Source organism: Emys orbicularis, chromosome 7 (genome assembly GCF_028017835.1).
Source record: "Emys orbicularis isolate rEmyOrb1 chromosome 7, rEmyOrb1.hap1, whole genome shotgun sequence".
In the NCBI taxonomy this organism is placed as follows: Eukaryota; Metazoa; Chordata; order Testudines; family Emydidae; genus Emys; species Emys orbicularis.
The window spans coordinates 2853613-2880573 of record NC_088689.1 but is presented as its reverse complement, the minus strand read 5'-3'; the positions used below and the strand labels follow the sequence as shown (position 1 = coordinate 2880573).

At 43.5% G+C, this 26961-nt stretch overlaps 1 protein-coding gene across 1 annotated transcript in view; it reads left to right on the top strand.

The window, feature by feature from the left end:
• Positions 1–26961, top strand: part of BTRC (beta-transducin repeat containing E3 ubiquitin protein ligase) — a 167086-nt gene that overhangs the window by 75995 nt on the left and 64130 nt on the right. Inside the window, exon 8 of the mRNA XM_065407543.1 lies at positions 12228–12317. Coding sequence (XP_065263615.1) covers positions 12228–12317 — 90 coding nt within the window. The remainder of the gene's footprint in view (positions 1–12227; positions 12318–26961) is intronic.

Below are 26961 nucleotides of genomic sequence, written 5' to 3'. Positions count from 1 at the left end.
CTTTGGGAAACTGGAGTCTGAGCTTAGGTTCCTGACTTTTTTCTGGAGCACTTGTCAAGCTTGAGCCTGAAAGTCCTTTCTCATTCTCCTTAGTGGGAGAAGGCAAGTAGCATTGTATGTGGGAAAATCAGACGTGTTGGGCTTTTGCGAATATGAACAGGGATATCCATTTCTGAGCAAGTATAGCCACATCAGCTGGGACTTTGTATCTGAGTTTTGTTTACTTGCTAATCATTGGGAAACTCTCCAGCCTTGGTCTGTAGTACTCCCTCTGTCTCATTTAGGCCTTTCTACAATACCTTGTATCCAAGAATCTCAAGGTGCTTTACAAAGAATTACCATACCTAGAAGGTAGGCTTTCTTAGAGCCATTGTCCAGACTGACAACCTAAAAGTAGAGCTGCTTTAATTTCCCTCGAAAAGATTAAGATGAGTCCTTATAGATCTGCTCTGCCCCCGCAGCCCGCAAAAGTTTTAACATCTCTTCTGATCCCTTCTCTATATTAAAACAGATTCCTTACCATCTAAATTGAAATTAAGCTCTACGCAGCAGGGAGTGTATCTTCCTGTATGTATTGTACATCACTGAGCACCCTGGTGTTCAACAAATAAATGCGTCAATATCCTTTAAAGAGAGCAAATTTTTCCTCCCACCACCCCACCCAAAAAAGTTTACTTGCCTAGCACCATCAAAAGACCCATTTCAGCGGTTCCCCCATCCTGGCTGAGAAAGGAGGACATAGATTTGTAAACTGGCTATGTGCCCCTATGGTCAATTTTATAATATGTGTTAGGTTCTTTAATACAACAGTAGTAGGTACAGTATAGATACCGAGGCATCAATCCCTTCAATAATACTGTCAAAGGAAAAATAAGATTTTATTGCAAAAGTACTTATTTTTTTCCCCACAGTTCAGGGGAAAAGAATGCTTGTCTTATAGCTCAAGATCCAGCCATGCAAAGTGTCAGTGATATAATCTGTGATGTACATGATGCACAGTCCTGCTGTGAGAAGCCTATGATCTAAAAGATAGAGATAATACAAGGTATAGTGGGATCCCCAGAAGGGATGTCCGATTACAATGTTGCATGCCCCCTCCCCCAGCTTTCCTAACTTTCTCGTTCCCTAACCTGCTGCCCTTACATAATGTTAGGCAACATATTTTCTATGAGGGAGAGTCCACAGATCCTAGCAATTGATCTTCAGCCATCTTGCAGCTTTGGGGTCAGAGCCAGAACTGTCTGTTGTAGGCAGAGTTGTGGGGCCCCACCAGAGAGCCTCCTGGTTTAGTTCTGCTTCTTCACCTGAGCACGGGCTTTTCTAGGCCTTCCTGCTGCTTCCGCAAGGTGCATAAGCATGCTGAGCAAGCCCAGAAAGAAGAGAGAGGAAAAGATTCACTCATCTGGAAAACGTCCTACCATTAAATATGTTAATGGGGACCTCTGCATCTTCTGTATCCTGCTGACTCATCAGAAAAGGGGAAGAAGACTGCAGCCAAGCAATAAAGATTCCATAGCTTCCTACAAAGCATGTCACTCTCCTTGTGGTTCCTTGTCTTCTACATACAGCCAACGAGTCAGTGCATACAGCAGCAGAACATGGAACAACAGCATGGTGGGGTGGGAGGAATGCAATGATGATTTCTCTGCCTTGGCGTATGCCAAGAAATCGGCATGATTCCAACTCAGACCAATCCAGCATGAAAGCAAGATTAGCTGTAAGCTTCTCCAGTTAGCACAGAACTGTCTTCCCTCCTTTTAAGACAAATGGGTCCTTGACTTTGTTGAGGAAGAATAGTTGTTAGAACTGATCAAGTATCTCAAACACACATTGATGGTTCTCCTAAGCTCCAGCAACACCAACAGGAGCCAACATAAGAGCAACCATCAAGTACCTCCTGTAGATAAGGTCAGTAGAATGAGTCCCTCCATCAGAGAGAGGACTGGCTCTGACTCCATTGTTCTAGTTCCCAAAAGGCTCAAGAAGGGATAAGGCTATTCAGAATCTAAAATTCCTGAAAAAATGCATCAGCAAACCAAAATTGCAAGTGGAGACATTGAAATCTACCTAGAAGGTTGTCTCCAAAGGGGGCTTCTTATCTTCTCTATCTCAAGGCAGTGTGTCCACATATCCTAATATGATTATCCCATTGCAGAGCCCTTCACTTCACTTTTGGAAGCCAGCATTTCCAAACTTCTTCCTTACTTCTTGGCCTGGTGGCAGCTTTTGCACCTGTTAGAAAAGTGCTGTAACGCCTTAGATGTGTGTAGGACTCTGTCATCCTGCAAGTTTGGGGAATTGAAATGCACTAATCTTTCTCTCCTGATAGAGAAGGGCAAGAAACTGTCAGAGGTTTCCAAATCTAGGTGCAGCATGTCAGAGGCATGCATAGCCATATGTTTTATTCTGTCCTCCAGTATTAGGGCACACTGAATAAGGGGCAATGATGGTTTGGTTTGTGGGTGGAAACATCTTATGCCTTGCACGAGGAGAGAAGCAAAGTGGCCAGTTGGTCTTTCATCCCCCTTCATCTTCGCAAAACACTACAGATTGGGTCTGTAAATTAGCTAAAGCAACGTTTGGCAAAAAGTGTGGCATACAGTAGTAGTACCCCAGTGAAAAGAAATTAACTCTGTCATTATTGTTTGTATATAGTTTTATTTTTTTCTTTCCCTCCATGGAGACACTGCTGATAAAATTCCGTTGTTGGGATCTGTGGACCTTCCTACATAGAAGACTAGGGAAAATTATCCAAGCTTGAGAATTTTGTGTCTTCTGATAGGAATGTCCACAAATCCAACCCCCTCATGATGACTTAGTTTTAGATCGGGGTAGGCAACCTATGGCACGCGTGCTGATTTTCAGTGGCACTCACACTGCCCGGGTCCTGGCCACCGGTCCGGGGGGGCTCTGCATTTTAATTTAATTTTAAATGAAGCTTCTTAAACATTTTAAAAACCTTATTTACTTTACATACAACTATAGTTTAGTTATATATTATAGACTTATAGAAAGAGACCTTCTAAAAACATTAAAATGTATTACTGGCATGCGAAACCTTAAATTAGAGGGAATAAATGAAGACTCGGCACACCACTTCTGAAAGATTGCCGACCCCTGTTTTAGATCATGGCTCAGATTCATTGGTCAGTTTCATTGGTGGTGTAGTCTTTATGTGCCCTGCAGTAGATAAGTTTAAGTGAGTTGCTCCATTGCTTTACACTTGACTGCTCTGATTTTTTGTTATACTGAAGCACAGCCTTTGCTTTGAAAGTTATCTCAGGCTGTCAGGCTCTTTTGGGGCTGGGGCCCTGTGATGGTCAGATTCATAGACTCCAAGGCCAAAAGAGACCCTTGTGATCACCTCGTCTGACACAGGCCAGAGAACTTCCCCAAAGTAATTCCTAGAGCAGGTCTTTTAGAAAAACATCCAATCTTGATTTTAAAATTGTCAGTGATAGAGAATCCACCATGACCCTTGGTAAATTGTTCCAATGACTAACTACTCTCAGGGTATGTCTACAACACTACCTGCCGGATCGGCGGGCAGCGATAGATCCAGCGGGGATCGATTTATCACATCTAGTCTAGATGCGATAAATCAACCCCCAAGCGCTCTCCCGTCGACTCCTGTACTCCAGCGCCGCGAGAGGCACAGGCAGCTTCGACGGGAGAGCGGCAGCAGTTGACTCACCACGGTAAGTCGATCTAAGTACGTCGACTTCAGCTACGTTATTCACATAACTTAGATCGATTCCCTCTCTTCCCCCCCTCCCCGCCCCCCAAGTGTAGACCAGGGTTCACTGTTAAATATTTACCCCTTATTTCCAGTCTGAATTTGTCTAGCTTCAACTTCCAGCCACTGGAACATATTAGACCTTTCTCTGCTAGATTGAAGAGCCCATTAGTAAATATTCGTTCCCCACCTAGGTACTTATAGACTGTGATCAAGTCACCCCTTAACTTTCACTTTGTTAAAATAAATAGATTAAGCTCTGTGAGTATCTCAGGATAAGGCAGGTTTTCCAATCCTTTAATCATTCTTGTGGCTCTTCTCTGAACCCTCTCCAATTTATCAACTTCCTTCTTGAATTGTGGGCACGAGAACTGGACACACTAATCCAGCATTGGTCTGAGCAGTGCCAAATATAGAGGTAAAAATCACCTCTCTGCTCCTACTCAAGATTCCCCTGTTTATGCATCCCTGGATCGCATTCGCCCTTTTGGCCACACCATGGCACTGGGAGCTCATGTTCTCGAACTATCCACCGTGACACCTACATCTTTTTCAGAGTCCTTGTTTCCCAGAATAGTCCCCTGCCCTGTACGCATGGCCTCTATTCCTCATTCCTAGATGTAGATATTGACATTTAACCATATTAAAACAAATATTGTTTGTGCCCAGTTTACCAAGCGATTCAGATCTCTTGGAATCCGTGACCTATCCTCTTCATTCTTTATCACTCCCTGAAATTTTTTGTCACGTACAAACTTTATCAAGGATGATTTTGTGTTTTCTTCCAGGTCAGTCAGAAAAATGTTAAAGATCTTGTTCTGCTTCCAGAGCTGTACATAGGCTGAAGACCATTTGATTCAGCCCTGTGGACTTTCCTACTAGAAGAAATGACATTTTCCGGTTGACTGAAATGGACTTTGTGAGAAGTTAGGGAGTTGAATGAGTGTAGTTTGGACGCCTAACATACTGGGGCTGGGAGGGCTTTCCATCCATGGTGAGCAGCATGGAAGAAGGTCTGGGGATTAGAACAGGGGAGAAAACAAAGTGGGGGATCAAAGCTATTGTTGGCAAGAACATTACCAAAAAAATGAGAGCTGTGCAGCGCTCTGAAGCAAGGATGTGAAGGTTCTATTTTTGACAGCTGTTTGATATGATCAGATAAAATGTTGAGCTGTAAAGTGAAAGTCAAGGTAGAAAAACAGCCCTCAGAAAAACAATGACAAGTGGCAAAAGTTTTTGGCAACTTTATTTACGCTAACAAACGAATTTTCACACTGCAAAGTTATAAATTAATTTTAATAGGCTGATCCAGATGGTCCATTTGGAAAATGGATAGCTTGATCTGTTGAAAATTAAACTAAATTTATCTCTCTCATACTTCAAACTGAAGCAAGCGTGAGAAGAGTGCCCATTAAGTCCAGCACATACAGATGGACCGGCAGGTCACACATGGGACTAATCTGATTCATTTTAAAAATAAATGCATGAGTTATTGAATCAGGTTCCTGTTTCAAGCCGTGTGCGTTTGTATGTGTGTGCTCATGCAGCCTTTTCAAAAAGACTCACAAATGCTTCAGTGCCTTTTTAACCTGTGTGTTTCCATTTTAATTCAACCTCCTTGCCAAAAAACATAATTAGTTTTCGGTGCCTATCATTTAGTGTTAGACCCAAATGCTAGATTGATTAGGTCAGGCATTTGTTATTTTAAGGGCTACATCTCCATTCTTCATTTGTGAAGAACATGAGCTCAATAGTCTTGGGGAGAGAACTGGCCTTTAGAAACTGTGAAGCTCTCTGGGGGCCCCTCAAGCCTTTTAGCTTCTGGGTGTTTTAAACAGAGCCATGAATGCAGATTTGTAAATTTATTGCAGTGCCATCTGGTTTTTTTGCAGGAACCGTATTACTGTTGGCTTGTATCTGTCTATTGTGGTGGTCACTCCCCGGGAGCTTGCCCTCATAGTCCTAAGGAAAGTGATGAATAGTGGGGGTCAACATGAGTAGGTCACAGGGCAGCTGTCCAGGGCTGCCCTGAACTTGATTACCCCACTGTTCTTTAAAAAAGACAGGCACAATGCAGGTTGTTTTAAAAACCTCCCCTCCTTCTCTTGAATGGAGTAATAATGAAGTGCCTTTTGCTGCCATGATTCCTTCTGTGGGCGGGCTTGTGCAGGGAAAGCTGTGTCAAAGGTGCCTTGTGGGGAAGCGCTGATGGCAGCGGGATTGCTGTCATGTATGTCGTGCTGCAAACCAGACTCCGGACTCCATCATCTTCCAGATGGAAGTCAAGAAAACCTTGCCTGCCAGCCTACTCCCCAAGTCCCTCTGCAGTTTCAAAAACTTTCCCCTTCGGCTTCGCAGCATAGAATATTACTGCAGTTCAGTCTCGTGGATTTGAGATGATTTTTTTTTTTTAAATGGGGGCAGCACCCCCTAAAGCATACTCTAGGCACTATTCAGAAGGTAAAGCAGGAATGGTCCCCGACCTGAAGAGCTTGAAGTCAAAATGTAGACAAAGCACAACAAGGGAAAGCAAACAAAAGAAGAGCAAGGGAATGGGAAGACAGGGGATAGCTGCAATCGGACACCTTTGTTTTTACTCTGTGGCTTTCCTTTTTGGGACGTCTTGCCAAATGAATCTCTGATGTGCAGTGCTTAGTCCCTTGTCTCAGCTACTTACTGACTGTTATAAAGGGAAGCATACAGGTGCTACTGGTGATGCAGCGTCCTCTCTTAATCTAGACAAGCTATTTTGTAGTTCAAATTTTCCTTCTTCTAGAGAGTGGACGGGGCAGGGGGAGGAGTGATGTTAATTTTATAGTGTCATACTGAGTTCATCTCTCACTATTACGAATGTTAGGAAAAAGTCGCTGGGTGAAAAGCTTTGTCAAAGTAATAGAAATACTTCGTAGTCTATAAAAACTGCTTTCTTTCATCCTGTAACGGTTGCAAAACTAAAATGCCTTTAATTTGCATTAAGCATTATAAAGTGTTGGTGAAGACCATGTTTGTGCTGAAGTCCAAGTTAAAATGAAAAGGTTGCCTTGTGGCATCAAAGCCACTTGGTTCTTCCAACATTAGTGCTAATAGGAGCTGTCAGCCTTGCTGCATTTCTGCATTCCTCTGTAATTGAGTAAATTGCAAGTGTTGTCTACTCCCCCTGCCCTTTGTGTTTGTGTCCACTTACCATCCGAAGAACGTGGGCAGTGATAAATAAAGCACTGAACAGGGCTCGCTCAGCTCTTTGAAAGCAGCATGTTGCCAGCCCCCTAGTTATATTTCTTTAAGTGTTTACGTTTTTCTGTATTCTCTCTCTTGTATGGCTGGAACCCTGGGGATCCAAAGCCATGAGAGAGGCCAAGAAGCTAACAAAGTAGCTGTCCCCTTGTTAGCTTGTTCCTTTCTTCTTTAAAAAACAAGATGAAAACCATCTGGCTCAGGGCATTACATTTTCCTCCCCCATGCACCTCTATAGATGAAGAGTTTCACCTGCAGCGAGGGTTTACATTGATTAGGGAGAGAACAGTAATTCAAGCCTCCATCCACTTCAGTGATACTTTGCAGTCTTTAAAGGTGCTGACCCATTGAGTTAAACTGTCATGGGAGGATAAAAAAGGAGCTTCATCCCAGGAGGTAACAGCTGCCAGGTTTTCAACACCTTGCGCGCTGCTGGAGAAATGTCACAAATTGTCAATGGAAAGAAAAATCACTTGGCTGCCATCTTCTCTTAATGATGAGCCTGATAAAATGAAGGATTTAAACCTTTTAAGGTCAGCAAGTAGTTGTCAGAATAATAAATAAATAAATCCAGAGGGATTTTGAACAATGGCACGGAAAAGCCCTACCCAGAGAGGCAGCAAACAAGTTAGAATAACCTGCTGTGGTTGGGATGGGCATATGGTTATCTTTGCACAGTTGGACAAGAGGGAATGAAAGTAGCAGCCGCACAGAAGTCCAACATTAGTTTGTCTATATTTAAAAAAAAAAATCCTGATTCATAAGCCAGTGAACTGAGAGAAGATGTACTGTATTTCTGCTCTTTTGAGGACAATTTGTTTTCAAACAGCTACCAGATGGCTAAATACCACGACATTTCTTTTCTTTTTCACAAGACATCCCGTTTTCCTTGCTCTTTGTTTTTGTTTTTGTTTAAATGCTTTTACTCCGTTGAATAGCCCTGTGGTGCTTGGACATTGTGACATACCCTTTTTTCCTACTTTGATAGATGAGGAAAACAGTATAAGATTTAATGAAGATTCTGAGAACAGGCAGGGTGGGGTTTATTTATTTATTTGCTGTTTGTTATGGGTTAGTCATTTTAATTGTAGTGAGTAATTAGAAGGTACATGCAGCCACAGGAGCTTTGTTATGGTAATTGCTCAAGAAAACCCATTCCCTGTCTACCATGTGTTGAGACACTTCTTCCCTCTAGCGGCAATATTAAGGACTCTGGCTTTGCACTAGGCAAGGTGTAATTGCAATATGACAAACTACGCTTTAGGGACAGTCTTGCAAATGTTCTAGATTTTTGTTTGGCTATCCTATATTTTGTCTTATGACTTCCCACAGAGACCCCCCTCCCCCAGCACAGTGGGCTTTTGATAGCAAAAATGTAGTCTTAAATGTGCTTTAAAAAAAAAATACCTCCACAATGGATTCTGGGTAATGTTTTGCAGCTTGACTTAATTTTAGTCTTCTGTTTCTTTAATTACCTATTTATAAAAATGCATTTAAATTTGTAGACATTATTTAATACTTTCAGGAGGAGCACCTCATTTGAAATAAATAAATAAATTTGCGTTTATTTTAGATAGTCCATGTGAAAGACCTTAAGGATAATTAATGCAGGTCTCGGAAGACCCTGTAAGTGAGATGAAACTGATCTTTCCAAATCTTCTGGAGTGATTTGTTTATATAACTTCCCACTTCTGCTGAATCCTTCAGAGTCTAATAACTTTTTTTTAACTGTTTGGCAATTTGTGCTTAGCTACAAAAGCCCTTGTTTGAAAAAGAAGCAGTTTAATAATCTGCGCTCTGAAAATGACTTGGAGGAAGGCTCTGGGTTTTGTCTTTTTGGTGTGTTTTTATTAGTGTTCGCGTTCTCTGATCAATCATGTAATTATTAACGATTGGAAAAAATCTTATTGAACTTCTGAGTTGTAGTGTCTATTAAAAAGTGGAGTTTCATTCAGAGACTGGGGATTCTCTGGATAAATGGCCAAAGAAATGACTTTTCTACTGGTTGAGATCCTTATGAACACAATTCCACTTTGCGCTCAGTACTTCGATCTGGCATTCCTTGCTCATCCAAACCTCCATTGACATCTGCACTCCTTTACGCTGGGGTCATGCTCTCTTTTAAAAAAGGCAGAAGTCTCAGACCCAGTCACATAAGCATTAGAAAAATCTAATCTAAGATACTCATGGAGTGAGATTAGATATGTTTAGTGAACTATGGTCTAGCATCTGTGTGGCATTTTAAGCCCTTGGCTAAGAATGAATGCAGCACATTCCTGCTCCTGCCATGATTTGATGCTGCCATATATTTGTAGACTTTTTTTTTTCATTAGAGCTTGTTTTGCTATAGGGCTGCTTAACGTTCTTCTCGAACGGCTTTTGCAAGGTTAAAGGAATGCAGCTTGGTAACAAGTTTGTGTCATTTTAAATATATACCTCCTAGTAAATAAGGAGGAGTCTGGCAATCAATCCCTTTTAGTGTGTTATATGTTTCACCTGACAACTAAACCCTCTATTGATTAGCCATTACTTTGTTAGATAATCCCATGTCAGTGAAGCCACTGTAAAAATTAAACTCTTTAAAATGTTTTACCCTAGCAGCAGTGTGAAAATTGAAAACTTGTTCAGAATTACAGCCGGCTTTCACGAAGAGAGTAGCTTTCAGCAAGCTGGTTTATGTTTGCATGCTTTATATGCAATATAAAAACATATTAAAGCACTCCAACGCAAAGCTATATGCCTCTGGCATAGAACCAGGCTACCGTTTCCAAGTGCTCCCTATGCAAAGAAACCTCTTCTCATGACTCAAAGTGAGGGGAGACTTGAACAGGGTGGGTTCAAACTAGAAAAGGTTCTTACTAGGGTCCAATTTTAAAAGTGAGCTGAAAAGGTTTTTATCTTTCAAGACCCGGGTTCAGGGTTTTGTTTCTCCTGGAACAGTAGCTGATCGCCCAGGCACCTCAAACAGTGAAGAGAGCTGTAATACCAGAGTCCCTCAACTTCAGATGTCATAGAATCATAGAGAATCATAGAAGATTAGGGTTGGAAGAGACCTCAGGAGGTCATCTAGTCCAACTCTCTGCTCAAAGCAGGACAAACCCCAACTAAATCATCCCAGCCAGGGCTCTGTCAAGCCGGGTCTTAAAAACCTCTAAGGATGGAGATTCCACCACCTCCCTAGGTAACCCATTCCTAGGTCATCATGTGTTTCAATTGAAACATAGAGCTCTGAACTTGGGCATGGGTAAATAAGTGAAGGGAGAATGAATGTCATTCAGTGTCATAAACTGTCAAAGTAAGTGCGTGCATTGCTAGTGATTCAGTGTCTTAAACTTTTTGTGTTGATTTAAAAGAATACATAGATCACTCTTAAAGTTTTAGCCTGAGACCTTGTTGAGCATGCTGCCGAGCATGTATATACCTTCTCCAGGGTGCAGTATGTTTATTCATTACACACGTTGAATGCATTTCCACATCCATAACAAAGAAGTTATATACTCACTCCTTGAAGTTTCATTTTCTTTCTCATCTTTTGTGGAAAGGTGAGGAATTATATGGCTGTTTTATAATTTAGCACTTACATAGAGCTTTATGCTGTCAAGGTGCCGTGAAAATGGCCTGTGAGGTATGTAGTACTATCCCCATTTTATAGATGGGGAAGCTGAGATTCAGAGAAATTGGATGACTTGTCCAAGGCCACAGGGAGTCATTGGGACTAGAAACTCTTGAGTGTCCCTGTCCCTTGTATGTGAATAAAAATAATGGGAGTTGTGCAATGCTTTGGAATAAGTGTCTTTATTTATACACTGCCGTGCTCACTAATGGTTCTGTGTGGTTATGATAGAGGTCACCCTTCCTGCTGAGCCAGTTCTAGTTTTTAGATTCTGCTCCATGGACTCAAAATGGAATGTTGCTGATTTTGTATTCAAACAATCAGTTCTTTCCCATCCCCATAGTTATTAATGTGGTTATTGGGTAGAATATTATTCTAAGGCTGACTTCTGAAAAGTAGGCTCGTTCAGCAGGCTTGGAAGAGAGATGATTGGACCAGGACTCAAGAGCTGGGTTCAAATCCTGGTTCTGCCGCAGACTTCCTTTGGACCTGGGCAAATTACTTAATCTCTCTCTCTCTCTCTTAGTTCCCATCTGTAAATGGGAACTAATCCTTTTTTTTTTTTTTATTGTTGTCTATTTAGATTGGGTCAGGGACTGTCTTTTAATATGTACCCAGCACTTAATTTATGCAGTGCCTAGTAATACATTCTATCATGTATTCCTATACATAATAATGGATTTGTAAATTGGGGGGAAATCAGAGTGAGGAGATGTAAGTATAAAACACTGCAAATGCAAGATGCAACAGAAAATAATGAAAAACCAGGTGAGTAAAAAAAAAAAAAAGCTCAATCATGAACGATGGAGAAGCAAAGCGTCTATGTGTCTCTCTCTTTTTTCCCTCTCCCTCTCTCAAGTTTTGGACTGAATTTAGTGAATGTTGATGCTTTTAAAATGAGGTTCAGATAACACTGGCTGGAGCAATGCATAGAGCAAGCAAGTGCTGTCCAAATTTCTTCATGACAGTTAGGTCAGTGCATCTAAATCATGATTTATAATGTGTTTATTCATCCTGATCTCTCTCCTGAGTGGGAAGTGCTAAACATGCCAAAGTGGTGGTTTTATGATGTGGGCAAATGTCTGCAAGGACTAGTCTGAGGCCATCAAATGCCTGTTTGCTTGTGACTTTGTCCCAGTTTGAATCTAGACACCCCACCCTAGGTCCCCCACTGCTGAAACACCTAGTGTGTTAGTCCACATAGCACGGAGCCATTTGGAAGGATTCGTGTTTTGTTTTGTTTTTCAATTTCTCCTCCTTGCTGAATTCTATCCATACGCTAACCCCAGCCACTCTCAACAGATATTGGTGTTATGACTTGTAAGGAGAGCGGGGTGAACCAGGCGATGCTGCATTCCTTTACTTTAAGCTTCTACTGTACTTAAAAAATAAAAATATATTCAGGCAGGATTGGGGGGGGGATGTTTTGTCTCTCCCCCCCCCCCCATCCTGCATAGATTTATTTTATAGACTAGTTTGAGTGGGATTCGAAACTTCATTTCGCCCTGTTTTTCTCTTTATTTAGGAAAGAGAAGTGATTCCGAAATGTAGTAGAATGGCTTCACAGAGTATCTTGCACCAAATATCTGATGCCTTACAGCAAATTGCGTGCCTCTATTCAGAATTTTTTAAATCTTTCCACAGACCTACAACAGCTGTGCCAGACTGTGCTTAAACCAAGAAACAGTATGTCTAGCGAGCACTGCTATGAAGACTGAAAATTGTGTGGCCAAAGTAAGTATTGTTGTAGTTCTTTTATCTTTGTGTCAAGTTTGTGAGCAATACGTTTGTTTTTCAAAAACTAATTTTTAACATACTTTAAACAGAAACAAGTAGTTTGCTCAGGCCTTCTATCTTTCACAATCGTACTATAGGCTGACCAGGCAGTGTGCCGCATTCCCCAGACTGTGATAAATGGGGGTATGGGTCCCCAGCCACCCAGATCAACAGGCTGGATGTCCTGTGGAAGCAGTAACTGTTCCCATTGTGTCGTTGTCTCCAGTACCCTCTGCTGGTCAATACCCAGAGTTACATGAACATATGTTGGATGGAGGCGCTTCGCAACATGGGGCCTTTTGTTGATCGGTGAAGAGGAAATACAGAAAGAACATTGAAGGAAAAACCTTGTAATTAAAAGAACAAACCTAACACAATATTTGGAGGGAAGGGGAAAAGAGAAAATCGGAAGAAAAAGTGACTATGTTCATTTTCATATCACTACGTCAGATAAGAGGTGAAATGTCAGTAACCACCCGCCTCTCGTTTTGCTTTTCCTAAAACTAAGTGTAACTAGTATAAAATAAGATATATACATGCGGGATTGTCAATGAGCAGAAAACATCCCAGCCATGACACTGTATGTATAAAAAGGGCTGCGTAAAGGATCTGCTCAGCCTCGCATAAGCTCCATGTTTCCACTGGAAAGAAGTTCGGTGGGCATGCAAGACAGATCAGAGCATCTGTTACTGAAACCAGCTGGCATTTTGTTGTTGTTCTGTCACTATAAAGTGACCAGTAGAAAGCTTGCTCCCTTTTCTGACTTATTCCTTGAATCTTCTTGAGATTCCCTTTTCTTGGAGTTAATTTTGAATGGCTGTTAAATCTGCCCTGTCTATTCAGAACCCACATTTCTGCTGGCCTTTGAAGGTGCTTCTGTCGCTGTGGGAAGATGGCTGTTCCATTGCACAAATGTCAGCTTCATGCTGCACACGAGTGACCCAAAGAGCAGCTGCTTGGCCCTTGCTGCCCAATGACCCTCTTTGATCAAGACTTACAGTATTGCATGCTGCCACCTGCAGTCATGCCCGTTGTTATACAAAATGGGTGAAGCACTCCTGACAAGATACCAAGGTACACGATTTGCAGCCTTCAGCAAAATGCCCTTGGTATTTAGCATATTTCATCCTGGGGTCATGATGCTGGTCACAAGCATCATACAAATGAGCCAGTGTACAGCTACTACCAAGATAGTCTAAGGCTTCCATTCGGGGCCCACCTACCATGCAACAGCTCCTTTTGACCTGAGCATCTTGGTTTTGAGGAGGGTGTGTGGTAGAATTATAACTATTAACTTCATTTGTGCCCCTCTGAATTGAAATTGCCCCTTCAAAATGATAGGGACAAAAATGAAATCACTCCTTACAAAAATATTTTTAGTGGGCTACTGACAAGCAACAAAGAGAGAGTGCCAGAGGCTGCAAGACTCATTTTATGTTGTAGAGGTGGAGCTGAATTCTGGCCCCAGACATGGAAAAGCACGTGTTCTTAATACTGCGTATCCAGGATATATGTACCCTAGAAATGGAGTATTTATATATATTTTGCATTGGTTTTGCATTAGCTTAACAGGGGCTTCTTTGAGCACGTTTCCCTACTACATAGGGGTAATTGCTTTCCCTTAGTAGTAGTTTCTGTTACTAACAGGTTACTGATGCTGTTGTTTTGTGGTTACAATACAAAGTGAAATAGAAGTTGGCTTTCTCAGAACCGCTTACGCTCCAGGTGTAGCAAAGCACTTTATAAATTCCCTGACCAAAAAACCCAAAAAAACTTCATTCATGCAGAGTTAAGGTTGTCTGGTGGTATCTTGCAGCTTTCCAGAATGTCAAGTTCAGTTAAACTCAAAACTGTGAAAATTGGGTGGTAATACAGAGATAAGGCAGTTATAGTTCTCATTTGGAGTTTCATTTGACACATACTGTAGCTAGGTAATAACAAAAAAAAAGCTAGCATTTATATAGCACTTTTCATCAGTAGATCCCCATTTTAGAGGTGAGAAACTGAGGCACGGAACGGTGAAGTGACTTGCCCAAGACCACTCAGGAGGCCAGTGGCAGAGCCAATAATAATCCTGATGGCTTCTCTGTTAGGCCATATAGTTGCTATGGGATTCCTGAGTGCTCTTCCACCCTCCTGTACATTTTGTTCGAGTGGAATGGAAATAATGGTCGTGCTTTGAAATACTTGCGCTGTGTGGCGACTAACAGGGCCAGGGAGAGAAATCTCCCTCATGGTCTGTGTCACAGAATCTTGTCCGTTTTATTACAGGGTTGCTACAGTAACTTTAAGCAGGAGAGAGAAGACAAGTGTCTCTCTCTCCTTGTCCGCCCCCTGCCCCACCATCTCCTGCAACATGTAGCGACCCCACCAACATTTCCAGCTCCTGCTCGCCTTCCCGTCCCATTAAGCCATTAGTTAGCACTGTAGAAGCCATTACAACCTGAGCAGTTGGTCCTTGCTGTCTCCTGCCTGGTGCTGCTGTGTACACACATCACAGGCAGCAGCTTACTTGAGGGCTGTGCATTTCCTTGATTATGTCGCCGAGCCCATGTTGCACATCAAGCCAGGCCCCTCACCCACACTACGCAACCCCAGTTGGGCTTCCTGCCCATGCTTCAGCCAGGTTTCATGGGCCACACCCTAGCTCCATCCAGTTCACCCACTTCCAAAGTGGTCCGCTCACACTCTGGCCAGCCACCCTCACTGACACACTCCACACAGAGCTGACATGTACCTTAATGATTCATTTCCTGGGTTTCAGATGTTTACATTTCTATTACCACCCCTCCCCCCCAGCTCACATGGAGAGGGGCTCAGACACTTCAAGAGGGGCAGGTTCCCCCAAATCCCAGCACACACGGAAGGGGAGATTCAAGATTGGCAGGCTCCCACCTCTAAACCCCCAACTTCCCTTGCCACCCCTCCCATTGTCCAGTCCCTCCTGTTTTCTCCCCTCCTGCTCCCCCAATCCCACCCCTTTCTTGAGTTCCCAGCCACTTTTCCTTCCCCTACCACTCTATTGCATTTATCTCCCTCCCCAGAATATCCCCATCCCTCACTGCAGACCCTACCCCTATTCTCACCTACTCTTCCACCCCAATCACCCTGCCCCACCCAGTGAGCATTCACATGTAGAACATATTTTCTTACCCAAAAAACCTTGACAGAGGCTTGTTTTTCCCAAACATTAACAGTTCATTCTCTTCCTGCTCAGGGTGGGTTTCAGAGGTCAAAGTTGCTAGAATCTGCAAACATTATGAAATGCTGGGTTTTTTTTCGAGAGGTCAACTGGGCCAAATTTGGGTCACTAACCCTACCCCGCATTCCCACGAGAGAGACAAAATTTCAAGACAAGCCAGGCATGTGGATTTTAGAGCACTTGGAAGAGTCACCCTTTAAACAGAAAGGTCTTCTCAAACTTAACTGTAGCAGAGCTGGCACTCTGCTATATCATATGAAATTAGTCATCTGCTATATCCAGATCACCCCCACAGGATAATACTGAAAGGATAGGAGGCTCTGGGAGGTGTGATAGTATCAACCCCATGGAGACAAATAAAGCCTGAAACAAATCACTCTGAGGTGTGCACTGCTCTGTTCATGTCAGTGGGTTGTGAGTTCAATCCTTGAGGGAGCCATTTAGGCATCTGGGGCAAAAATCTGTCTGGGGATTGGTCCTGCTTTGAGCAGGGGGTTGGACTAGATGACCTCCTGAGGTCCCTTCCAACCCTGAGATTCTATGATCCTCCCTCCCCAGTGCTTGAGAGATCTGTGATGTGCATCAAGCATGCCCGTTCTTAGCTCCTCACTGCAGTCTCAGCAGTGTGTGTTCTGGTGCATGCTTCCAGCTTGCCTGTTCTTGCCTTCCCCAAATGCTGACTCACATGGAGAAGGGCTCTGACCCCCTTTAGCACAACAAAGCTCCCCAAATCCCATGATGTGGGGCAGGCAGGGGGCTCAGACACCCCCCAGAGGGACAGGGCCTCAGATCCCAGCTCATATGAAGAAGGGTATGGAGGGGCATACTACCATATAGGGGCAGGGCTTACTCCCAGATCCCAGCGCACACACATGGGAAAGCAGGGAGAGAGGCAATGCGCCTGTATTCTAGCTCATATGCAGAGGCAAGGAGAGAGGATCAGACCCTCCTAGAGGGACAGGTGACCCCCACCACATCCCACCACACACCCGAAAGTGGAGAGAGGCACTCGGACTCCACAAGAGAGGAAGAGAGGAAGGCCCCCTCCAGATCCTGGCACACATAGGAGGGGAGAATGTAGGGCTGACAGACACCTCTGCTCCTATTCTCCCCTAGTGCCTGTGCCACTCTCATCCATGTGATATGGCCGTTAAAAAAGCTATGCGGTCTTGGGATGCATCAGGCGAGGTATTTCCAGTAAAGATAAGGCGGTGTTAGTACTGTTATACAAGGCACTGGTGAGACCTCATCTGGAATATTGTGTACAGTTCTGGTCTCCCATGTTTAAGAAGGATGAATTCAAACTGGAACAGGTACAGAGAAGGGCTACTAGGCTGATCTGAGGAATGGAAAACCTGTCTTATGAACTCAAAGAGCTTGGCTTGTTTAGCCTAACCAAAAGAAGGCTGAGGGGAGATATGATTGTTCTTTATAAATATATCAGAGAGATAAATATCAGGGAGGGAGAGGATTTATTTAAGCTCAGTACCAATGTGGACACAAGAACAAATGGATATAAACTGGACATTAGGAAGTTTAGACTTGAAATTAGACTAAGGTTTCTAACCATCAGAGGAGTGAAGTTCTGGAACAACCTTCCAAGGGGAGTAGTGGGGTCAAAAGACATATCTGGCTTCAAGACTAAGCTTGATAAGTTTATGGAGGGGATGGTATGATGGGATAGCCTAATTATGGCAATTAATTGATCTTTGATTATTAGCGGTAAATATTTCCAATGGCCCGTGATGGGATGTTAGATGGGGTGGGATCTGAGTTATTACAGAGAATTCTTTCCTAGATGCTGGCTGGTGAGTTTTGCCCACATGCTCAGGGTTTAGCTGATCGCCATATTTGGGGTCGGGAAGGAATTTTCCTCCAGGGCAGATTGGCAGGGGCCCTGGGTTTTTTTGCCTTCCTCTGCAGCGTGGGGCACGGGTCACTTGCTGGAGGATTCTCTGCACCTTGAGGTCTTTAAACCACGAGTTGAGGACTTCAATAACTCAGACATAGGTTAGGGGTTTGTTACAGGAGTGGGTGGGTGAGATTCTGTGGCCTGCTTTGTGCAGAAGGTCAGACTAGATGATCATAATGGTCCCTTCTGACCTTAAAGTCTATGATTCTATGTCCCCCTTCCCAGTCTCCCAACCCCTCTCCCCTCCCCACCCCACCCCATTCTCATTTAACCCCCACTCTTCCACCCCCCAATCCTCCTTCCCTTCCAGCTAGCATTCACATGCCTATTTTTTTTTCTTTTTGCCAAAAATAGTTTGATTACGTTCCCCCAAATTTAAAACAAAAACAGGCTGACAGAATTTAGCATTATGCCTTCAGACCTTTTCCAGATTTCTGTCCTGAGTGAGACCTGAAGTGACACTGGCTGAGTGAGTCAGGATCCAAGGACGACTGCTTAGCGCCTTGAGCTATCCAGCTGTGGTGAGACACTTCCAGATACGGGGGAGGGATAGCTCAGTGGTTTGAGCATTGGCCTACTAAACCCAGGGTTGTGAGTTCAATCCTTGAGGGGACCACTTAGGGATCTGGGGCAAAAATCAGTACTTGGTCCTGCTAGTGAAGGCAGGGGGCTGGACTTGATGACCTTTCAGGGTCCCTTCCAGTTCTATGAGATAGGTATATCTCCATTATTATATTAACCTACAAACCCTATAGGCTCCTCTGTCTGCATGCTCAGTGTAAGCCATTCACACATGAGCATTAGCTGTGTGCTTACAAGGAGAGCTGAACTCTGGCTAGCAGGTGGCATGCACTCTATGAGGGTAACTTTTGAGCAGCTGAGACCCCATTGTGGTGATCTCAGCCCTGGTTTGATCCCTGTCTGTGAGCAGAAATATTTTGGTAAAATCCAGGAAAACCATTGAGGTGGGGGGGAGGGGGGGGGGACCATGTCTCGGGAACCCCTGGGTCAAATTACCCAGGCACACCAAATTTCAAGACAATATGAGTAACTGTGTGGATTTCAGAGCACTTAAAGTCAAGCTTTAAACAGAAAGCTGATCTAAACCTTAACTCTAGTAGACATGTTGGTCCACTGTAATCCAGTTAGCTATATACCAGTAGTGTAACTGCATGGCAATGGAGCAACTGTTCAGTGCACTCAGGGTGAAGGACTTAAGTGGGACTTCATAGGAGTTCATAGGCCATGTGCTAGTTCTCAGCACAGGAGTGGATTTCATCCTCCATGATTGATATGTCTCATAGCCTTGGACGTTACAATGTGTTTTATTGAAAGGGGAATGTTGGCAAGGGTGAATGGGCTTCCTGCATGTCAGCACTCTGTGCCTAAAGTCCCATAGGATTTTTAACTTCCGTTTAGACATCCAGTGGTGAAAGACAGAAGGGATTAGCATCTGATTCCGAGGACTGCGCCTTTAACCGTGTGATTACCCTCTCTAGTACTGCACAGTAATGTCAGCGCTGGGTAAGAATCAAGTCCTAGGCTCCACGTCAGAGTCATCATTCAGTCTCTCGTAAGCTTTGTCGTTCGTTTTTTATCCTGCTTCTGCACGATTCCACAGGAAAGTGGTTTGTGCACCACTGCGGCTGAACTTGACATTGTTTCCTGGGTTTGCACTTGATGTTTATCTGATCTGTATAGTGGCTGATATGCAGTTTCATCTAAGCTTGCAGGTAGAGTGACTTCCATCTCCCAGAGAAGCTTTTGTTTGCCACTGTCCAGCAAAATGTGTCTCTAACTGGTATCTTCTGTGCAGCCTTTCCGTTGTAATTGACCTAGTCAGTGCTCATCTTCCTAATTCAGAGAAAAACAAAGGAATTTTTAAAAAAAGCTTTACATCTTTTTGTTTAAGTGTGAGGCACCGCGGCATGGGGATCCCACCTCCAGGCACACCCAGTGTGCTGTCTGGATCTATTTTAAGACCTTGGGTACTCAGTGTTCCGTATAGTGCAGGGGGTCTCAAACTTCATTGCCCCGTGATCCCCTTCTGACAACAAAAATTACTACACGACCCCAGGAGCTGGGACCGAAGCCTGAGCCCACCCAAGCCCTGTCGCCCCAGGTGGGGGGTGGGGCAAAATCGAAGCCCGAGGCCCGCTGCCCCAGGTCAGGGGGCTAAAGCCGAAGCCTAAAGGCTTCAGCCCCAGGTGAGCAGCTTGTAACCTGAGCCCCGCCATCCAGGGCTGAAGCCAAAGCCTGAGCCCCACCATGGGGCTCTGGCTTCGGCTTTGGCCCTGGGCCCCAGCCTGTCTAACACCAGCTCGGGTGATCCCATTAAAACAGGGTCGCGACCCACTTTGGGGTCCCCACCCACAGTTTGAGAACCGCTGGTATAGTGCTTATCTCACTGTCTGTACTCAAATAATCCATAGGCTGATAAGGACCAGTGGTTGTTTTTGACAATGAGATGCTTTGGATCTTACATATGGGAGGTCATTCTACTCGTCAAACAAACAAGCATTGGTGACTTTTACTGCTGCTGAGATTCTACTGCTGTCCTCTGTCCTGCTTTTTTGGCATGAATTTGTGTTCTGAAACTCCCCCCATGTAGGAACTTAGCCATATTTGAATGCAATGGTCTTTTTTAAGACATATTTGAATTTGAAGCACTACTGGTGGAGTGAATCACAGTTTCCTGTAAGGTATTTTCAGTATGTAGCTGTTACCTACAGTCCACTATTTCTTACTTTGGTTCTGAGGAGTAACTCCCATTGATCTTTGCCATCTTATCCTCTGCCCTTGGGTACATTACACAAAGATGGTGTTGATTCAGATACATTTTTTGCAAAGGATATGTGTGTTAAAAATATATGCACCACTTCCTTAGGGTTTCCTTAGTCTCCACAGAGGCCATAACATGATTGGGAACCAGTTCCCCACCTCCGAACCTCTCGTGCTGCTGTTACTGGTGTGCAGCTACAAGTGGACAACCTCCCCAGGAGTTGGTGATATACGGTTAAATAAGGTAAAGACCCAGCATGAGCTGCAGCTCCAAAGACAGGGTGTTGATTTATAATGAGGTTTATTGAAAGTTGACCAAATGAGCATCTGTTCCTATTGTTCATTCCATATTTTGTAAGCCAGCATCTCCGAGCCAGATAGTGATGTTGGTGTGTGCTTCACCCTCTACTAGAGTGATGCATGTTAAAAATCCCCTGGCATCTGGTATGGCACGTGTTTTCTGTAATGCACTTGGATGTGCAAATAAGTTTTCTCATCGCTGTTCAGCATCCTTTCTGGCTTGCTTTCTGCTGCTGACCTTCACCTCTTATTCACTACCTTTGCCCATTTTATTCTCCCTCTGCCACAGAGGTGATCTGGTTTAGTTTGGCTCTTCAGGCTTTTACCAACTGCTGGCTAACTCAGAAGGGTCCATAATCTCCTTGGCTGCACCTTTATCCTAGATGGCGCATTTCCCTTACTCAGCAGGAAGGTCTTGTCTTTCAACCTTCTCGTAAACTGGATTTCACTAGATCCAGCTCTCACTGTTCACGCTAGGCTGCTAGATTATTTCCCCCAACCCCTTCCCTCCCCCGCTCTGGTAGCTTCCCTTCTAATTTGAAGGGTTCTTTTAATAAAGGGTTTGCTTGTAACTTGATACCACAAGGTCCCAATTCCACCATCAACCTATTTTTCTGTATTCAGTTGGCAATTCCTGTGCTTTAAATGATCTGCAGCTAGTTCAACCTCGTACATATGTACCACGTGTTCACTTTGTTTCATATTCCATGGTACTTCTTCCTTCCTAGCTTTCTAGAATATTCTATGCTACCCTCATGGTATCACTCGTTCTTTTCAAGGTCCCTTTTCCAGCCCCATTCTGGCACAAAAGCTTGTATTTGCGCTCTTGGTTTGGCCTGCTTATGATGGGGGGAAAACTCCAGTTTAGACAGTGCAGTAGAAGGAATGTGCTTTCTTTCCACATTCGTGATGTCGCATGTTATGCTATGCTACAGTGATTGTGGATTCTTGATTTCATACACAGCTTATTAGGTGGTAGTCAGTGGTTTTATCTAAAGCACGTTATTTGTTCTGGGCATTGTCCTTACAGGCTGATGGGCATTATTTTTTTAGAATCTTAGGCCAGGTCTACACTACCGCGGTAGTTCGACAGCTGGCAATCGAACTTCCGGGTTCGATTTATCGCGTCTGGTCTGGACGCGATAAATCGATCCCGGAAGCGCTCGCCGTCGACTGTGGTACTCCAGCTCGGCGAGAGGAGTACCGCGGAGTCGACGGGGAGCCTGCCTGCCGCGTGTGGACCGCGTCTGAACCACGGTAAGTTCGAACTAAGGTATGTCGAATTCAGCTACGTTATTCACGTAGCTGAAGTTGTGTACCTTAGTTCGAATTTGGGGGTTAGTGTAGACCAGGCCTAAGTGAGTATAGTGGTTGAACAAGGGACTAGTATTCCTGCATTCTGTGTCCAGCTCTGCCGTTGTTTCTCTGAGACCTGGGGCAAATCACTTCACCACTGTGTCTTAATTTACCCCTCTCTAAAATGGGGCTAACTAATACCTGCCTCATAGGAGTGATATACGGTTTATTAATAAGATGCTTTTGAGATCCTTGGATGAAGACACCTACCTATGCACAAAGTAGTATTTTGCCAGCTCAGCCAGCCCATTTTCTGTTCTGGCTCTGGAATAATACAAGGCCTCTGGATGTTTTGACATGACAGTTTTCTTTTGGGAAGGCTTAGTTTTAACTAGTTAGTTTCACCTCCTGTGTTCTGAAATGACCCAAGAGGTGAATAAACAAAAGAAGCGAGGAATGGAGGTAGACTTGCATTCCACTATCTTTTTCAGGCTCTCTGCTCCACCACTTATTTAGAAATCTTAAGCAAATAAGCATTCTCCACGGCAATCTCCTAATAGTCAACTCTTAGGCCTGGTCTGCTCTAGAAAATTAGGACATTTAACTATGTCAGTCAGGGGTGTGAAAAATCCACACCTCGAGAAGTTGGAGTAACAACGCTGAAGTCTCTATGTAGACAGCACTAGGTCGATAGAAGAATTCAGCCTAGCTACCACCTCTTGGGAAGGTGGATTATCTACGCCAATGGGAGAACTCCTTCCATCTGCATAGGTAGTATCTACGCCGAAGCACTACAGCAGTGCAACTGTGCTACTGTAATTTTTTAAGTGTAGATAAGATCTTAGGACTGGTATACACTACAAGGTTAGGTCAACGTGAGCTGCCTTGTGTCGACCTAGCCGTGGAAGTGTCTTCACTTAAATTTGGCTCCCGCAGATGTAAGTGCCTCTCTACACCGATAGTAACACGACCTCTCCAAGTGGTACAGAGTCATGGTCAATGTAGTTAGGTCAACGCAGTGTCAGTGTGGACGCTGAGTTGCTTATGTCAACTGTTACTGGCTTTCAGGAGCTATTCCACAATGCCCCACACTGACAGTACAATCAATATAAGCGCTCCTGGTGAGAGCACGCAGTGCCAACCCAAGTGTGCACACGCATGTGATTTAATAACTGCAGCGGCTGTATGCCGACATAAGTTAGGTCAGCATCATTTTGTAGCGTAGACATGGTTTGAGGCACAGAATTTTTTCTTGCATTCCAAGTTGAGCTGCAGGTACTCTTTAAAATTGAACATTTAGGGTTCCATGCTGTGGTAGGAGGGATTGATCTGGTGTATTTGAAATTGCCCGTTTGTATTGTTTCTGGTCCCGTTAAGTCACAGATGGATGGCTCCTGTTCTTTGAGACTGTCCAAGCATTCACTGTGCTCGAGACATCACAACAACCACCATAGAATTCTGCTTCACCGTTCAGGGGGGTCATCTTTTTTCTTAAAAAATGCAGTTTTACAATGTTGTTAAATCTTAAAATACATAAGAATCAGAGAAGAGAAGGTTAATCCTGGATTCCCGGATGAATTCAACTTGAATAATTACATTTTTTCCCTAATATTCTCTCGGCAGTTTGAATCAGAAAGTGTATTCTTCAGCTTCTTAAATTTCTGTCCTAAACCCCTGTGCAATGTTGGGTGCTCAGCCCTGAATGTGGCTGTATTTACATGGTGATTAGTATTTCCTCTTTATAGTTTTGATGCAAAGTGTTTTGGGATGAAAGAATGAGGATAGGGTTAGGAGTTGGGAACTGAGTTAATTCCACCTCTGCCATTGACTTGTGTGATCCTGAGCAAGTCACTTTGCCTCTCTACGCTAGACTCCCCATCTGTAATATGGGGATGACATGTGCTGCCTACTTTACCAGTACTGTATGTAGCTGAAGATTGATTAATGTTCAAACAGTGCTTTGAACACGTAAAGAGCACCATAAAAATCTCAGCATTTTAGATCTTTGAATAGCAAAGAAATTCAGAGGTGCTTATAAAAGCTTTGATGTGATAGTGATCTTCCTTTCATGACCATGTGTCTGCCTGGGGTTTTTACCTTAATTTGGAGTTTCCTACCTTTTGTGAGGTCAAGGCAAGTTTTTTGCTTCAGCTTCCCCCCAGTCTAATAATCTCTTTGCAAATGACTGACAGAAATGTGTGAAATTCTCCCTCCCCCCACACACCCATTCTCCAGATTTTGATAGACTTGTTTTATTTATTTCCAAAATTATATCCGCAGGAAACAAGCTGTTTAAATTCAGATTATGCTGAAGCAAAATGGTCCTAGTATGAGAAGCAACGTGCTGTTTTATGAGCGCAGAGTCCCTTTTCTCATAACTGATTGATAGTAAATATTTTCCTGAAGAATTATTGCCAGCTATGAACAGTGCAACTGTTTCACTTTTTTTGCCCTGCTACTTGCTGTACCAGCCATTGTCTGTAATTAAGATCTACAATTCACAATGCAGACGTTTGCACTTCCTCTGGGTCTGAGCTATTTATAAGGCATTTCAGCTGTTCAGAGTTTCTTTTGAGTGTTAAACTACATGTTAACAGGCTTCTTTAGTCTCCAGTGATGCAAACACTGTCAGGCAGTCTCCTCTTTTACTCCTCCCCTCCCCCCATCTTCCTCTCCGCCCCCCCCCCCAAGCCATTTTATGTCAGCGAAGTTATATTTCAAATAAGAGTTAAAACTGACTTTTTGAATAGTCTTTGAGAAACATTGAAGCAATATACTAATATAATACTTAGCACTCAAAAATTGTCTCTCAGCCAAGGATCTCTAAATGCCTTACAATTATGAATCCTCCTAAACTCTTCTGTGAGGGGGAACTAACTGTATCTTTGGGGGGGGGAGGTTAATCTTGATATAATAATTTCAGAAGTTCAGTCATCTCTTCGGGGATGGCTTACTGGTTTTAGCATCAAGTTTGAAACCTCTAGAACTAGAAGTTCAAAATGCATTACCATCAGCTCAGCCCATCTTTCCATCGCTCAGATGGAGAAAAACTGAGTGTTCTGCTATAAACTATTGAGTCTTCCTCATGAGATCTTAGAAATTGAGCTTCTGCCTTCTCTGCCTGGGCACCAAAGATGCAATGGCAATTTTGTAAGAATAAGAATTTAAACTGGTATCCTTGGCCATAATCTCTGTGTGTGCATATGGCTATGCAATGTGATGTGCACTGGTTGTTTGCACCACTCCACCCCAGAAGTGGCTGCATTAGCCATGTAGTCACATTGAACTAGATAAGACTACTCACCTGAATAAGAGCTGCAATCTTGGGCCTGTAGTTTTAAAGTGCTGTGGGATCCTCCAGGATTGAAATGTTAAATATTATGAGTACATAACGGAGCATTTTAAACCCTAGGTGGCTGTGGAGGCAGACAATACATGTCAGTTCAGGGGGCACGAGAAGCAGTGCCATTTCTGAAGAGTTCACTACAGAGGCCGTGCCAAGACAGGGATTGCCACCACAGATGGCAGTGATGGTCTGTGCCAAGATGGCAGCATCGACTAGATTTTTACCCAATTTAAGGCTTCAAAGTAAAACGTGTTTGGAAAACATGAGAATTCTTTATGAATGTTTTCAGCATGAACTTGTGACTGACCTGCTTTGATTGCAACCCAGTACAGGGACACCACTAGATACATTTGAATGAGGTGCTTCAGAAGCTAAAATTACTTCTGATTTTAATCTAAACAAAGGAGCCAATACATTTGAGCCTGTCTTTGTAGACTGATCTAGATTAGTGTGGAGGAGGCTCTAGTGTCTTCTTTGCTGGGAGGGGACAGGGAGGAGAAATAGTCTAAAGCAAGTTCATCATCAAGCATGTACTGCAGCATTGCCCACTGATGCATGCCGGATCACCCGCACACAGAGATCACATGGCTCCTCCAAAAGTCAAACGATCAATTCGCCTCGTTTTGGCTCTGTACTTAATGCACAAACAGTGCGATCTGCAGGGCTGTAATTGCATTGTTAGGGCCAAGGAACAAGCCTGTGCCTTTTCAGCAGACAGCTGGCAGGGAAAGAGGCATGTTGTTAGGAAAGAGAGAGGCAAGGCAAATAAAATTACTGCTAACGCTCAGAGATCGGCAGGAGTCCTACTTGCCTAATCTTACCGGTGGGAGCAAGCGGCTGTTGTAATCCAATTATAGCAGCATAAGCAATTTGTTAGACACTCCGCATAATGTAACAATTTCCCAATAAACTCTGACTTGTAATAACGTCGGCAAGAGCCCACATAAATCTGCCCGAATGGTGGGGGCTGGAGTGTTCGGCTGGGGGCTTGTAATTTGTGCCATCAGCACGTTTTGCAGAGAGTAGTATGGTGCAGGCTTTCAGTGCAGGAATTTTAAGAAGAAAAGCATGGCACGCCCCTCAAAGAGAGATCCATTAGAAGGGGGCCAACAACAACAACAAAAAGCCAAGCAAAGCAGGGACTTAGCTCATAGAAAGGAGGAAAAATTAACCCAACAAGCTAAACTCTGCAGCAATTCTAAAGAGTTTTTAAATATATATTAAAAACATGAATGAAAATATCACGTAAATTACAGTAAGAGAAGTGAGGAGAAGCCAGTTTTCCATCACTTTTGGAGGGGGAAATATTCCTTTTTTTTATATAAAATCTGCTTAAATATAAAAAGCTTAATTATTGACAGGGGGCTCAGCCCTGTGCAAGACACACAGGAATTCAGTTCCTGACCTGAGCAATTCATCATTGTCAGAGGCAAACAATTAACCCTTACCTGGTAGCCAGTTACCTTTTGTCCCCTTTCTTGCGATTTCTAGCTCGCCTCATGTATATTGGTACAGCATCTTGGCAATAAGCCCGAGGGATAAAATGTAGGTCTAGAACTAGTCACTTTGAATCTACCCCAGTGGATTTAACTTTTTTGGCACAATGATGAATGTCCCCTGTGGTTCACCCAGGTCTACACAAAGAACTAATCTAATTTAGATATTTATTTAAATGTAGAAATCAGTCATCTGAGCTCTGCCCATCACTCCGAGGGCATAGTGAGAGTTGCAGGATAGCGAGCACCAATTGGGAGTTTATATTTAG